Raw genomic sequence first — 14,211 nt, forward strand, 5'->3', positions numbered from 1 at the left:
TATTATTATTAGTAATATTATTACTATTGTAAGTCATGAATAATATATATACAGTACTGTATATATAAATATTTTTATTTAATATATATATATATTTGTCTCCTTTTTTTTAATCGGTTATCATTATATTTTTTACTAAATATTTACTAATAAATAATAATTGGATTATCATTGCTATTAATACAGTAATAATAATAATAATTATTATTATTATTATAAGTAAAATCAAAAAATTCTAGCAATGAATATATCATCAAATATTTATTTTACTAATTAGATAGGACTTTGGTATTAATTGTATTGAAACAAAATAATGTTATATTTCAAGTGTTTGAAGTATTTTTTTTTGATTGAAAAGTTTTTCAACAAATTAAACATCAAATTAATATTAATAATTAATATTATCATCAAATTTTAAGATATACTTAAGTTTTAGTTTATTATTTTTTGTGTGCATTATTTTAGCAATAGTTTTATAATTGTTGCTAATTATTAATTATAATTATTTTTTTAATATATGTTTTTTAACAATTTATGCATAATAAGTATACAGGAAATACTGTATAATAATACTGTAATAATAATAATTACTAATTTATATTATTACAAATTAATATGTTTCTATGATATTTATAATTATTATTTGTAAAATTTAATCAATGTAAAAATAATAATATGAATATTAGCAATAATTAAAGCAATTTTTTTATATCTATAAATAATAAGTAATTAATTGCAATTTGCAATAACTATGTTATATTCAATAGAAAATATTTATTATTTTCCATTAAATCTAATATTAATTAATTTAACTTATTATTAGTAATAAAAAAAAATTCAATAGAAATAACTTATTATTAGTAATAAAATTTTTTTAATAGAAATAACTTATTAAACGTTAATAATAATAATAATCAATAAATTAATTGAAATGAATAATCATTATTTAATAAATGATAGGCAAAAATCATTGTCAGTAAAAATGTCAACAAAACTTACCGATAATTTTGTCAATCGTAAGACAAGTATCGGTGCTCTCAGTGTTAGTAGTCTTAGGGGACAAATAGCTGTCATCACTGCAGCCGATGATAGTCACCATCGACTAAAACAACACCAACACAACAATGGAAAAGTCATACACAATGATGATGAGGATCAGGTGATGGTGACGGCGGCTAACGATATATTATTACCACCATTACCGCCATCGCCAGTGGACACCACTACTAGCAGTTCCATGAGTAGTCCACCCGATTATTTTGATTGCAATCGTATTGTCATCGAAAGCTCCCGCCGTAACCGAGACCGTCATCTGATGGACAATCAAGTAGTAGAAGTAGAGTCGTTGTCGTCGGGACTCAAACAACAGCGACTACGGCTGGGACGGGAGCGGGAGCTTCGGCAACGGCTGCCGCCGCCGCAGCCGATAAAACCCGTTAGACTACATCACTCCGATTCGGTGGACGGTATGGTTGCCGTATTGAGTGCACTGTATTGTAAAATACTTGTTGTTATAGGTTTGTACAGCAAATATATATCATATAATTTATAATTAGTTAACTAATAATAGATATGAAAAGTTATATTAATTTAATTAACTCAAAAAAACTATTATTAATTTAATTAACTCAAAAAAAACTATAATTAATTTATTAGTTAAAAATTACTATTAGTTTTTTTATATAGTATACTATAAATATATAACTTATTAAAAAAGATATTATTGTTAAAAAAATATATAATTAGTAATAATTATTATATAAAATATAAATACATTTTTTTGAAAAATCAAAATATTTTTTAGGTGTTTGTCTACCGATGGCTGAAGTAATCTCCCATCGGATCCCAATCGGCTATTACGAGGGTTTCTATCTTTATCTATACATGGGATCCATACTGTTCCTCGTGTTTGTCTACCTGTTCCTATTGCATCGTAAACAACCTAAACATAAGAAACCAATGAGTTGGTGGTTATGGCGCAAATTGCAGCAACTGTTTTGGCGCTGTCGTTGTCTGGTTTGGCCAGAAAATAAACGCCGGCGCCAACAGCAGCATCAGCCGTTTACCGCTTGGTCAGAGTGCGGCGCCGATACGGAAATGATGGCCGGCGGCGGCGGTAGTGTCCACAAGAGTTCACTGGCAGCGTCGGCTACCGATGATGTCGATATCGATGTCGATAGTGATGCTGACGATGATGATGAAGAATCTGGCCAACAGGTCCAGTGCGGGTCGTTTTATTTGCGTGTCGGTGCCGTAGCTTTCGGTATCGGTTCGATGATCTATTCGGGCCTTGAATTTGCCCAGTTTTTTGAACTGGAAAGCAAAGAGCATTGCTATAATTTTCTGTACGGTTTCACCCCCGGCTGTCACGTGGCCTTTACGTTCATACAATTGTATTTTATTTTTATGAATTCCCGGGTTTATATCAAACGTCATAAACTAATTGGTAAGTGATTTCCGTTTTTTTAGACTGTACTGTAGAGGTTGGGTAGGGGGGGGGTTGTAGTGATGGGTGGAATGGGTTGAGTGAGGATAGTACTGGGTATTGTAGTAGTGGGTGGATGTAGTAGTGGGTGATTGTAGTAGTAATAGTGATGAATGACTAATTATTTTATATAATTTTTTAGTTTTTTGTATAATACATTTTATATACAATAATTTTTTTTATGTGGGTAACATTGATTTGGTTTAATTATTAGTATTATATTATAAACTTTAATATTATAATATAGTTTTTTTAAACTTTATTTTATTTTTTGTTTTTTTTTTGATAAAAATGTTTTAATGCTTACAAATTTTATCTTACTCAATTTTAACTAAAATATATTTATTTTTATTAGACATTGATTTTTTAAATTTTTTTTTAATCATAGGTTAGTTAAAAAATTATTAGTTCAAAATTATTATTACAGTTTTACAATTTTATAAAATTTAAAACATAAATTATTAAATAATATTATTGATTTTATTTAAACAAATATAAAAAAATAAGTTTAATCAATAATTTCTAATAGCAATAGTAAATTATATACATTAACTTAATATATAATATAACTAACTGTATTTGAATGAACATTAATGAATCATTTATTTATTTATTTTTTAAATTTGTTTTAGTATAGCATTTATTTTTATTTGTTTGTTATTTCTATAGCATATAATACTTAATAGATTTATATATATTTGTCTAATTTGTTTTAACTATAGAGTAAATTGCATTTTAACTTTAACATGCAATTTAAAAAAAAAATAAAAATAAACAAATAAACTATACTGTATAAATAGTTTACATTAGATTTAATGGTCAGCCCATGTTATAGAAATTATATATACATTATTTTTTTAAAAAAATTATTATTACCAATTATTTCAATGTACCGTATATTAGCAACAACAACAACAACAAACCCAACAAAACATTTATGTATAAAATTACTGATTACTTGGAAATTGATAGAAAATAATAGAGAGAGAGAGAGAGAGAGAGAGAGAGAAAAAAACATTGAATGAAATCTATAGTTTTTTAACATCAAAAATACAATTTTATTTTTGTTGTTATTGTTGTGTTATATAATATATATTGCATATACTATTTCAACAATAAAAATAAAAATTTGAACATTAATTGATTGATCAGCAGATAGCTAGTGAAAAATTCAGTGAAATATATATGTATAATATATATATATATATATTAAATGATTAATTTTATTTATAACACAATAATAGTGAGTGTGTCTAAGTTAGTAGCTATTTTTATATATATATATATATATATATACAAATTTGCAACAAAATTAGTTAGTTTAGTCTATACATACATACCTTACTTATATATACTGTATATACACACACATACAAAAATTTAATTGCCAATACTATCGGGGATTCGAACCCACACACACTTACTGTATACACAAACACACATATATTTTTCTTAACAAACAAACAAAAATCGATAAAAATCTATATAAATGATAATAATTTTTGTTGTTGTTTGGTCATCAATATGTGTTTGTATGTGTGTAATACACAGTAATTTAATATATAAAACATAGCTAGCACTGTAAATTACTTTATATATACAATATATATATATCATCTATATTTAGCAAATAAATTAAAATGCCAAACATATACACACTTTTTTTTGTTGTTGATTGGATATACCATATCATATATATATATATATATAAACTAAACTAATTATGTTTTGATTGAATAGCATTTACTAATTAGTGGTCTTTTTATATGTATATATCATATATGTATACTGTGGACCACAAAAAATAAATAAATAATTGGTTGACAATAATGTTTGCTTATAATATATATATTCAGTAAAAATTCAATTATCAAATATAATAGTCGCATCATTTAGTTATTTATTTGTTTATTTTATTTTATATTTAGTTTTATATTTTATTCATTATATATTTCTTTATACAGTATATATATATATACTATATATATATATATATATATATATTCAATACATAAACTATTGATATATAAACTTGAATTATATAAACTTTTTTGTTGTTGTTTTGTTTGGTAGATTTGCACAGATAAATCTATATATATAAAAATAAAATAAAATATCATATATCATTATCATCACATATATATAAAATCAATATATTATATATACACAGTATAATGAATAGGTTATCAACAACAAAAAAATTCAATTAATTTATTTATTTAGTTATTATTACTATTATTACTATTTATGCTGTATTTTCAATAATAATCAAATTAATAGTCAAAAAAATAAGTAGAGTGAAAATGATATATAATTTGTTATACAATATTATTATATCTAATTTATATCTATAATAATCTAATTTATTTATCATTTACCGTATATTGATATGCATTTATATATTTGATATATTTGACACTTGATATATAAATTTATATATATTTTAATTATTATATAAAAAAAACACAGCCAGGTTCGGCCTAATGCATATGATTGCCACCAATATATGCGTTTGGCTACATGTGCTCATCCAGGAAACCAAACACCAAATCATGGTTATTGTCAATCCGAATACCACTCACGGTGTCGGCGGTCTGGGACCCGATTTTTCCATAGCCTGGGAACACGTTGACGATGTTGTCGAAGAAATATCCGAAGACTATCTGGAATCAATTGGACCGTCCGGTCCACTACATCATCACCAACACCAACAACAACAACAACAGCAGCTTATGTCCAACCATCAGATTGTCCGCAGAAGTCTGGCCGACCATTCCATACATATGACACACGGTGAGTGTCGCCGATCAAATGTTATCGGCGATCTGGTCAGGGATGCCTCCCAGTTTCTGTTTCCCTGTACCATCGAGTATAGTCTAATTTGTGCTGCAATACTCTATATAATGTGGAAAGGTGTTCACGATAGGTATGTATGGTTTTTTTTGTTTGTGGAGGCACTGTTATGTTTTTTTATTATGTGATTATCGTTATTCAGGAAATCAAATACAAACCGTCCGCATACCGTCACCAGTAGTGGTGGTGGTGGTGGTAGTAGTCATCATCATTCACATCAACAACAGGATAGCCATTCAATGAGCACTACTATTGTCCACACCATTCATCATAGACATCACTATCAGGTATCATCCCATTCACTATAGTTATAATATGCATGTATTTCCTTGAAGTTAATAATACTAATACTAATATGATATAAAAAACACATAAACTATACCTAACAAAAAAATATCTTAATATACAAATATATGTATAACAATATTTATTAATGTTATATTTACTGATAATACCCGTCCCTTTTGATAATAGGTTGACTGCGCTAAAGCACACAAAGGCCTGTTTACCGGAATATTCCTGTTAGTCATTAGTATAATATCGTTGATATTATTTTTTGTATTCATCAAAAAACCGCAATTCCGTCATCTGGCTGTACTCCAGGCCCACATTATTGAACTATTTATCTATTGTATTAACGCCATTGCCTGTCTAATAGCCATATTTCAGGTAATTATTGTTGATTCATTATGAATATTTCAGGGGTGGGGAGGCGGGGTTGAGACTATTATAATTACCGGTAATATGTTTATCAGGTACGACACATGCCCTACAATCGGCACCGTAATGCCGAATTGGACAACATATTGCTAATTGTAGCCCAAATTGGACTCTATATATTTACAATGTTTTCGGTAATTGGGGCCCAATTTTTTACGTTACAACAAAATACCCGATTGGTACTCATCAATGCATCGGCTTGTCTAATACAGGCCACTTTGCAAACCATATTCATATTGGACGCATCGCACCGGTATGCCGTTACCAATGACCAGGTATGTATGTGGTGTGTGTGTGTGTTATAAAGTTTATTATATATATATTTTTTGTTCATTAATAGATGCGCCGTAAGCCGGGCCGCGAAATGGTTACCTTTTTGTTGGTCTGCAACTTTGCCATGTGGTCTATCAATACACTAGAAACCCGACGGGCCGACTCCAATCCCGTTCAAATGCATTTCTATGGGTTAGTTAGTAGTGTATATATAACCTCCCTTTCTCTACATACACACCCACTCACCTCACCCTATCCCACCCTATGATGTTAATTAAGTTATTGTTTGTTTGTCTTTTTTATGTTGGATATCTCCATATGCTGCTGGTGGCACCTGTAGCTTCTGGGCCTGGACAATCATAACCCATGTAACAATGCCATTGACTATCTTCTATCGGTTCCATTCAACTGTATGTCTGTGCGATATCTGGAAGCGAACCTATAAAATGAAAAATGAATTTCATTTATAATTTTTGTTGTTTTTTTTAAAATGTTATTAAATAATAATAATTACTAATAATATTGTAATTACCGGTAATTATAAATTTGATGATAAAAATCCATTAAAATTATTTTTTACTTATTTTTTTAAAAAAAATTTATGTATAATTTAAAACTTTGTATACTTTTTTTATTGTTGTTGATATAAAACTAATTGCATTCAAATAAAATAAAATAAATAAAATAGACAATACATATACAAACAAAAAAAGATGATATTAATAAATTAGATTTTTTTTAATAATTATTTTTTATTTATATAGAAATTATACAAAAAATGTGTTGACAAAATTTATTATTATTTTTTTAAATTATTTATTTTTTCTTCAAAATATCTCTTGACTATCTGTTGTTGTTTTTTTTCAATTAATAAATATATTTTCTAAAAAAAACTATAAAATAATATCAATTACAGTATTTTGTTGTTAATGTCATTATTTTTGTTGTTGTTGTTGTTGTCGATGTTGTTGTAAATTTAACAAAAAAAAATTTAATTTTTATTTATTATATGTTTATTATATGTGTTTTATTTTGTATGGATGTTTGTATAAATGTTTTTTTTCTTTTACAAAATGCTATTATTATTATTATTATATACAGTATATAATTGCTATATATATTTTGAAACAAAAAACAAACAAAAATAAAATTTTGAATATAATAATAATTAAAAAAAAATATTTGTTGTTGTTGTTGTATATAAATATAAAAATTTTTAAATTGATAATTTATATGTATGTTTTGTGTACAATTATAATAATAATAATAATAAATTGATTAATTAATTTTTTAATAATTTCAATTAAAAATTGATAATTTTTAATAATTTATGTTTTGTTTTTAAATATCTAATTTCGTTGTGACTCTTATGAGACAATTAAAAAAAAAAATCAATTATTAATTTATATATAATTTTTTTACTGTAAAAAGTGTTTGTATGTGTAAAACAAATCTTATATGAAAAATATACTGTATATAAATGTAATTAACATTATATTATTATTATTATTATTATTATTATCGTCAAAAAACCAACATTATATTGCAAATAAAAAATTATTATTATAATAATAATAATCACAAATAAACATAACTTTTTCTCTATTTTTTTTAATACTTAATTATATAACATCTATGCATATAATATAATGTGAAAAAACAGTAAATTTCAATTCAAGCAAAAAATAATATTATTATTAATAATAATAAACAAAAACAATTTAATTTTCTAATATATTTATAAATATCTACTATATTTGTGAGCAAATCTTAGATCTCAAATTTTAAAAAAAAACATTAATTACTAATGAAATAATAAACAGTTTTTTTTAAAAAAAAGAGATTATTTGATTTTTTAAAAACATAATAATAATAATAATAATTAAACAGTGATTGAGATATACTGTAATTATATAAACATTGGTATATGTATATTGTGTTTGTATGTATGTATGTATGTATGTGTATGTATGTGTGGTGTTTGAATCAGTCGAGTATATTAATACAAATTTGAGGAAATTATTATTACAATAATAATAATAATAATATTATTATTATTATTTGGAAAAATAAGAAATTTGAAAAAATCAAAAAAAAAAATTTCAACAAATAATTTGTTTAAATTTTTTTTTATGAAAAAAATCATATATCACAAATTCAATAAGAAAAATTAAATTCAATCAAAAAAAACAAAAATTAAAAGATCAATTAAGTTGTAATATTATTATTACTACAATTATTATTATTATTATTATTAACATCATCATCATCAACTTCAACCATCATCATCATCATCATCAACATTATCATCATTTTTATTATTATTATTAACTAATTAAGATTTCTCTCTCATTTGATTGATTTATTAATTAAATTTTTTTTGGGCCAAAATATTAGACCAAAAAAAAATACTACTATTACTACAGTACAACAATATCTATCGTTTAGCTATCATTTAAATTTTTAAATTTTTTGGGATCAATATTATATTAATTAATAATCAGCAGCTTATAATTTAGTACCACCTATGATGGGCACAGTTATCCAAAAAAATTTTGGTATTTTTTCGTCAATTATTTTTTGTTGTTTTAAAAAAATGTCATTCATATATTTTTATGTCACAATTATTTTTGTTTTTTGTTTTTTTTGAATATAAATTGTTTGCTTGTTTTGTTTTATAATTGTTTTGAGCAAAAGGCACAGACACTAGCATTTTATTATTATATTATTAAAATTAAATAATAATAATAATAATAATCACTCCATTAACTCCCACATAATTTAGGCACCACTTCATCCCCCACTAGAAATCATTTTTTTTGTAAAAAAAATGTTTTTTTACAACTTGTATGTCAACGTCTATACATTATTATTATTATTATTATTACCGGTAATATTATTAATTAATTATTATTATTATTAAACTAATTCGTTTAAATAAATAATCAAAAAAAAAAAATTCAAAAATGTTTGTTTGTTTGTTTGTTTGTTAATTATATCACAATTAATATATAAATGTATATTTAAATTGCTTGTCTTTGTTGTGTTTTTTATGATAATAAATTCAAAGTCAAAATAATTAACATATTAATCAATCAATCAATTAATTAATTAAATCAATTTATCAATCAATGAATAATCACCGCAAAACAAAAATGATTTTTTTTAATTAATGGTTATTATTATTATAATAATAATAATAATATAATTTTTTAAGCCATTATTTTTTTTTGTCAAATAACTAGAGAAAGTGAGAGTGAAACGGGACTATCAATTAAATATTAAATAACAGCAATTAATTAAACAAACAAACAAAAACTGTATGGCTATAGTGTATGTATATATATATTTATAACTTAACTTATTATAAGCTTAATAATCATTATTATTATCAGTCATAACAAAACAAAAAAAAAACAAAAAACAAGTTTTTTTTCTTTATATAAATATATATTAATCAATGACTAGTTTTTCGTTAATCACTCGATTTGTGTCTAAAAAAAATTAATTTCTTTTAAAGTCATATTTTGTTTTCTTAAATAAAATGCTTTTTTTTCGTCGAAATGCACGAAAAACGTGATGCAAACTAATGAGCAAAACTTATGACAATATCATTATTATTATTATTATTACAGATTATTTATGAGCCAATTGAGTGCCGCCGCCGGGAGTCAATGGAGGACTAATTGGTGGCCCGAAACCGCCGCCGCCACCGCCACCACCGTTGTTAACACTGGGAACTGTTAGAATTTCGATACCGTTGACCACCTTTTTGATTGTCGGTAAATTACCGACACTTCCATTGTGCTGCTGTTGATTGTGATGATGATAATGATGGTGTGGTTGCTGTTGCTGCTGCTGTTGATGATAACCATTGCCAGTAGCAGCAGTAATGGTCGATTGCATCGTATACTGCTGCTGCTGCTGATGCAGATGATGGTTATTCATCGGATGATGATATCGATGATTAAACGTATGCTTAACAAATGGCATTCCTTGTAGTGCTGAGGTATTTGCAATTACCGGTACATTGTTATGATGATTATAAGCGGTTGGTGTTGCTATTGTTTGGCACTCAGTTTCATATGAATTGTTTGCTGGTTGTTGTTGTTTTGGCGGTCCATATGACGACTGGCCGCCACCGCCACCACCACCGTTATAACCACCGTTTTTCGACTTCATATTATTACTATTAGTATATGAATTGGTGGCCGGCTTTCTATTGTTATGATGATGACTATTGTTATAACTAGTATTGCGTTGTTTGTTGTTATCCAATCTGTTGTTATAGTCTCCTCTAGACGACGATACCGCCGATGACGAGTTCGATGACGATGTGGTCGACATATTATTGTTGGGTTTCTGTGAGTATTGATGATGATTATGATGATGACGACCACCACCACCACCGCCACCATTATTATCTCTAGACATTGATTTCTGATGATTACTTGTTGTCGTACTATTATTAGTAGTAGTATTAGTTGTATTGTTTGGCACTTTTTGCGACCAAATGGGCATCAGTTCGACAACTTGCGGCGACATTTGTTGGCTATGAGTGTGATGGTGTAGTAGAGCCGGTCCGCCATTATCGCCGGCCGAATGATGATGTATATGCTGCTGGTGTTCGGGTGGTCTACTATCGGGTCTATGATGTTGTTGTTGTTGTTGTTGATGATAGTTGTGTATACAGGCGGCCATAGATTGATGGCCTGAACTATTGACACCACCGTTAGGCAGCGGTGATGGCTGCGGCAGTCCATTGGGAGATATGGCATAGATTGGCGGCTGCATTAGATTCAGTGATGAAAAGCTTGTGTTTATTGCATTTACACCGGTAGCTGAACTATTGGGTGGATAGTCGGCTGCGCTCACCATTTGATGATTGCCGGCAACTGCCGATAGTTGATGAACAGGTATTGATGAATTCTGACTCAATGGTGGTGTACTGGAACTGGACATATGTATGTATGGGTTCACTTGATTCATATTCTAGTAATAAATATATGATTTATATTACCGGTTAATTAATTCAAAAAATAAATAAATAAATTTTATAAATACCTGTGCATTCATTGGTAGTCTAAACGGTCCGTTTAGTATTGGATAAGCTGTCTGAGGTGTTGACGATTGAAATGATGACATCAACTGATGAGTAGAAGCTGCCATCGATGGCTGAGTTGTCAGATAGACACCGCCCGATGTCGGCTGATATGCATATGGGTATGAGCTTTGCGGCGGTGATGTAGTAATACCCGTCGAGGTTATCATTTGTGGATTAACACCAAAATTATAGATCGGTATCGAATCAGTCGGATAGATACCATAGTCGCCGTACAGTGCTTGGGATGTATTCATCAATGGATAGGCATTATAGATAACGGCTCCGTTGGTCAGACTTCGGAAATTCATTTCTATGTGTGGTGTTGTAAATCACCGTAAGAATCAATTTCATGTTTTTTTTAATATGAATATACAAACCGTTTGTAAAATTCTGATGCTTTTTGATGGCCACCGAAACATTGAGTTTTCGGTTATTAATAATGAGATTATCTTTCTCTTGGATTACCCGTTTGGCGTCGTCTTCCGTCTCGAACGTCACAAATCCGTAACTGTTTATTTTTTTTTTGGAGGACAATAACATGTGGTCAGTGATATGATGGTCAACTAGTGTTTCGGGGAGAGGGCTCAATATTAGTACATACCCACGGGGAACACCCGCTCGGTCTAGTATTATGTTGACATTCATTATTTTGCCAAACTTGCCAAACAATGACATGACATCGATTTCGGTGGCCTATTATTCATCGGTGGTAATGACCAACAAAAAAGATAGATTTTATTAGAAATTATATTACATTAATCATTCAAAATCAATGAATGAATACATACATCGCCGGGTATTCCGCCGACAAACACACGATTGGGAACTGGATTTTGATTATAAAAAAAGAAAGAAAGAAAGACAAAGACATTATATATCATATATGATAATTGAATTCAATTGATATCATCATCTGATTTCAGATGATATATATAGTATCAGACAGACCTGGAGTGCCATATTTCGGTGCATTCAACGATGTCGTGCTATTATTGTCCATCATTTCTTTTGGATCAACTGACGACTGGCTGCTGCTATGATTTGTTTGATTAGCTATTGTTGTTGTTGTTGTCGATAATGGTGTCGATGACGGTGTCGACGATGCCGACAATACACCAGTTGCTGCCGATGTTATTGTTTCGTTCAATGGCGACACTGATGAATCGGTGATCGGCGACGACGATGATGACAACGGCGGCGATGATCTGGACATCACTGCTGCTGTTTCTGATGACACGCTGTTGTTGTTGTTGACGGCGATGGCGACGACGACGACAGCAATGGCGGCGACAATAAGTGATTCAAAAACAAACCACTAAATAGTGATAATACCAAACAAACAAACAAAAAATCAGATGTCGATGACGATGACCGACACGACAAAGAGATCAATCAATTGATGATATGATATGATATCACTTTAAAATTCAATAGTCAATCAATCAATCAATCAATCAATCAGTTAGTCTTCACACAAGTGATGACCATTTGAATGAATGGATGAAAGATATTATAGTTGTTGTTGTCTTGTAATGGATGTGTTGTCTTGATGTCCAACAACAACAACAATACTAATAATAATAATAATATATATTTCAAATGCTTTATCAATATTATTATTATTAGTAATAATAATAATAATAATAATAACAATAATAATAATAATATCAATCAAATCATATCACTATTAAATATTGTGATTATATATCATATATGATATTATTATGATTTACATGAAAGACATGTATTATATATGATATATATATTAATAATAGTATTAATAATATATACTTCAAGATGAGAGGCAATTAATATACATATAATATATATACTATAGTGTACTATATATACAGTATATATGTGTATATATATATACTGTATATGTAATGTAATGTAAAACCTAAAATGTGTTGTTATATATATAAGTAATAGTAATACTACTGTATATTATGTATTGTAAAAGTATAGTCCAATGCATTCACACACACATACAGTATATATATATATACATACTGTACAATACAGACAATGTATATTCAAAGTGTCATTGATTTGAGTCAAACATTACACACATACTCTCTCTCTCTCTCTCTCTCTCTTTCAGACTCTCTCTCTCTCTCTTTCAGACTCTCTCTCTCTCTCTCTCACACTATATTTCTATGTGTTTGCTATATAACACACTTTTTATAATACATATGTATTGAGAGAGAGTGAGAGAGAGTGAGAGAGAGAGAAAGAGAGAGAGAGAGTTATATAAAGCGATTCTCCATTGAAAATATATATATATTATTGGTATATATATTGTGTATGATATACTGTATATACTTTATATAGAGTATTAATAGTTCACTGACAGTGTATATAATATATAATATATATATTTCTCAATATATCTATTATGTATATATGTGTACTGTATTTGATTACATTATAAACTATTTGCTATAAATATATAGTTATCATTGTATATAATTATATATGATATGTATTTTTTAAAAAAATAGCAATATTATAGTATTTATATTTGAAATGTATGTATGCTTTTTTAAATGGATGTTATTTTAAGGGCTAATTTTTACACACATATTACAGTGTGTATTACACACACACATTCCTCTATGATTTTTGTGTATTAATTTTTAAAACATTTGCACACATTTGCTATATACAAGTATTTCAATGTTATAATACTGTACTGTAAAATGTATGTTTAATAATACAGTGAAACAAGAAAAAATAAAAATGTGTATTAAATACATGAATATATTTTTATAAT

General features: G+C 27.6%; 2 protein-coding genes across 3 annotated transcripts; one reads left to right on the forward strand and one right to left on the reverse strand.

The window, feature by feature from the left end:
- The first annotated feature begins 978 nt into the window (after positions 1–978).
- LOC128955004 (proton channel OtopLc-like) lies at positions 979–6,801 on the forward strand. Its single transcript, XM_054300628.1, has 8 exons — positions 979–1,517; positions 1,805–2,446; positions 4,955–5,411; positions 5,481–5,625; positions 5,813–6,007; positions 6,094–6,333; positions 6,399–6,523; positions 6,672–6,801. The coding sequence occupies exons 1-8, from the start codon at positions 983–985 to the stop codon at positions 6,799–6,801; spliced, it is 2,469 nt and encodes an 822-aa protein (XP_054156603.1). The 5' UTR covers positions 979–982.
- A 2,972-nt stretch (positions 6,802–9,773) lies between these two features.
- Positions 9,774–13,465, reverse strand: LOC128955007 (transcription factor mef2A-like). Of its 2 annotated transcripts, XM_054300632.1 has the most exons (8): positions 13,449–13,465; positions 12,384–13,006; positions 12,224–12,261; positions 12,037–12,128; positions 11,813–11,943; positions 11,396–11,745; positions 11,207–11,323; positions 9,774–11,119 (listed from the first exon to the last, which is right to left on the reverse strand). In XM_054300632.1, exons 2-8 carry the CDS (start codon positions 12,646–12,648, stop codon positions 9,968–9,970), a joined length of 2,145 nt encoding a protein of 714 aa, XP_054156607.1. In that variant the 5' UTR covers positions 12,649–13,006; positions 13,449–13,465; the 3' UTR covers positions 9,774–9,967. The 2 variants fall into 2 exon arrangements, with proteins under 2 accessions (XP_054156607.1, XP_054156606.1); XM_054300631.1 differs by having other exon boundaries at positions 9,775–11,323; positions 13,449–13,464.
- Positions 13,466–14,211: the final 746 nt, after the last annotated feature.

The sequence above is a fragment of the Oppia nitens genome, unplaced genomic scaffold (genome assembly GCF_028296485.1).
Source record: "Oppia nitens isolate AA-2021 unplaced genomic scaffold, nextdenovo-longstitch-racon4-pilon3 scaffold2_pilon_pilon_pilon, whole genome shotgun sequence".
In the NCBI taxonomy this organism is placed as follows: domain Eukaryota; kingdom Metazoa; phylum Arthropoda; class Arachnida; order Sarcoptiformes; family Oppiidae; genus Oppia; species Oppia nitens.